This window comes from Melospiza melodia, chromosome 1, assembly GCF_035770615.1.
Source record: "Melospiza melodia melodia isolate bMelMel2 chromosome 1, bMelMel2.pri, whole genome shotgun sequence".
NCBI lineage: Eukaryota > Metazoa > Chordata > Aves > Passeriformes > Passerellidae > Melospiza > Melospiza melodia.
The window spans coordinates 55,122,422-55,124,254 of NC_086194.1; the positions used below are offsets into that span (position 1 = coordinate 55,122,422).

Here is a 1,833-nt window from a genome sequence, read left to right on the forward strand (position 1 = left end):
TAATAGTTAAGGTATAGATTGGTTCTACTGTATTAAGATGATAAGCAAAGAAAAGTATATAATGCATTGTAACCAAAACCAAAGGGTCTCCAGGCAGCTGGCGTGACAGCTGTAGGCACGGGCTCTGTGCCCACGATCCTGGACTGCTGCAACCTGTTAGATGGAATAAACTGCATTTTGGAGAGCCTCCTGGAGTCCCACATCTCTCATTTAGGCTCTTACACATTTCCTTGGTCCGAAAGACCAAGGGAAAGTCCAGGCGTTGTTTAGAAGATTTCAACTAGTCTAAAAGCAGTGGTAAAATTTGCTTCAGACTACAAAATTTCTTTGTAGATGAGTTAAGGTAATTGGAGCAGGGAGGGAGGGAGGGAGGGAGGGCTTTATGCTGCTTGTGTAAAGCTATAATCTAACTGTTAACTTAGCAAGGTTCAATCAGGCTGCATTATCTCAGACAACACCTGCCAGGACAACCTCTCCAAAGGCCCAAGTGATAATTTCCTTTCCTCAGTTGCTGTGCTCTGCCCCTGATGGGAGTGCTGTAAACTTCCTCCTGAGGGCAGACACAAGCAAGAGCACTCGGGATGCTGCTGCCTCCCCTCCTGGCCCTGGCTGCAGCCTGGTCTTGTAGGTTCCATTTGTCACCATGACACAGGGCAGTGGGAGGCAGCATCCCACGTTTATGTGTGTGAATGAATAGCAAGCTAAGTGTATTTGTTCTGTTTTCTCTCTTTCTTTCTAGATGGCCAAGCACAAGTGATTCTGAAGCAGAGAGAAGTGTCCATTACCAGAGGGCACAAGACAACTGCATCAATGGACTGTCTAGCCGAGGGTATTCCTGACTTCCAGTACGCAAACATACACTGGTACCGACAGGTAGCTGCCAAAGCTCCAGAACGGATTCTGTACATTGGACCCAGTGCAGTTTTTTATGATGACAACGCCTATAGGAACAAGTATTCTTCTTCAAAGAAAGGTACAAATGTCTGCACTCTCACAATCAATGACATCAATGATGTGGGTTCCTACTACTGTGCCTACTGGCATTTCCACAGAACCAACAGGTGACAGGCAGCCAGTACACAAAGCTGCCTGCGCCCTGAGGGGCAGGCTTTCTGTCCAACACAGAGAATCATAATTGTACTTTCCTACCTCTAAAACACTCCAACATGTTTGTGCTGAGTATGTTTACATGAACATCAGACAAGGAGAAAAGCAAAGATGTTCTACAACTTAGGTGCTATACAGCTCTGTGCTGGGGAAAATGAGCACTCCTGTGGGTGATGGCATTGCAGCTAAATTATATAGTAACACAGATAATCTCTGAACAATATAGGTTCTTTCCCAAATATAGTCTGAGAAAGCAAAAATTAAGAAATATTGGGGAGAGAGCATAGGAGAAGGATATTTACACTTAAGATCTAGCCTGAGAGGCTTCAAATACAGGTGATGGTGAAGATACAGGTGATACTTATCAGTAGTAACTTCCAACTGAATGGTTATGATGACAATGACTTTCGTAGGCAAGGATATTACACTGTGCAACACCTGAAAAGACTGTTCCAAGAAAGAGTTGTGAAAACCATTTACAAGGACAAGCTGCAGATTAAACCTGGGAACATACAGAAATGATGACACAGCACTGCTCAGTCAGCTCTGAGGAGAGCTGCAGTGAAATTTCATGTGGCAAGGGTATTCACAACCTCCGTCCATGTAAGTTCTTTTTTTGTTCTTTCATTGCAGATATATCTGCACTACAGGACCTGACGCAAACTCATGTATTTATCACAAGGACAATAGAAGAATATTAACTTTCTGTACCACTTGTAACATGAG

At 43.8% G+C, this 1,833-nt stretch overlaps 1 gene segment (V, D, J or C); it reads left to right on the plus strand.

The window, feature by feature from the left end:
- The first annotated feature begins 581 nt into the window (after positions 1 to 581).
- LOC134428313 (T cell receptor gamma variable 4-like) lies at positions 582 to 1,065 on the plus strand. The segment is given in 2 exon segments: positions 582 to 624; positions 740 to 1,065. Coding segments are annotated over 2 exon segments (369 nt in total).
- The last annotated feature ends 768 nt before the right edge of the window (positions 1,066 to 1,833 follow it).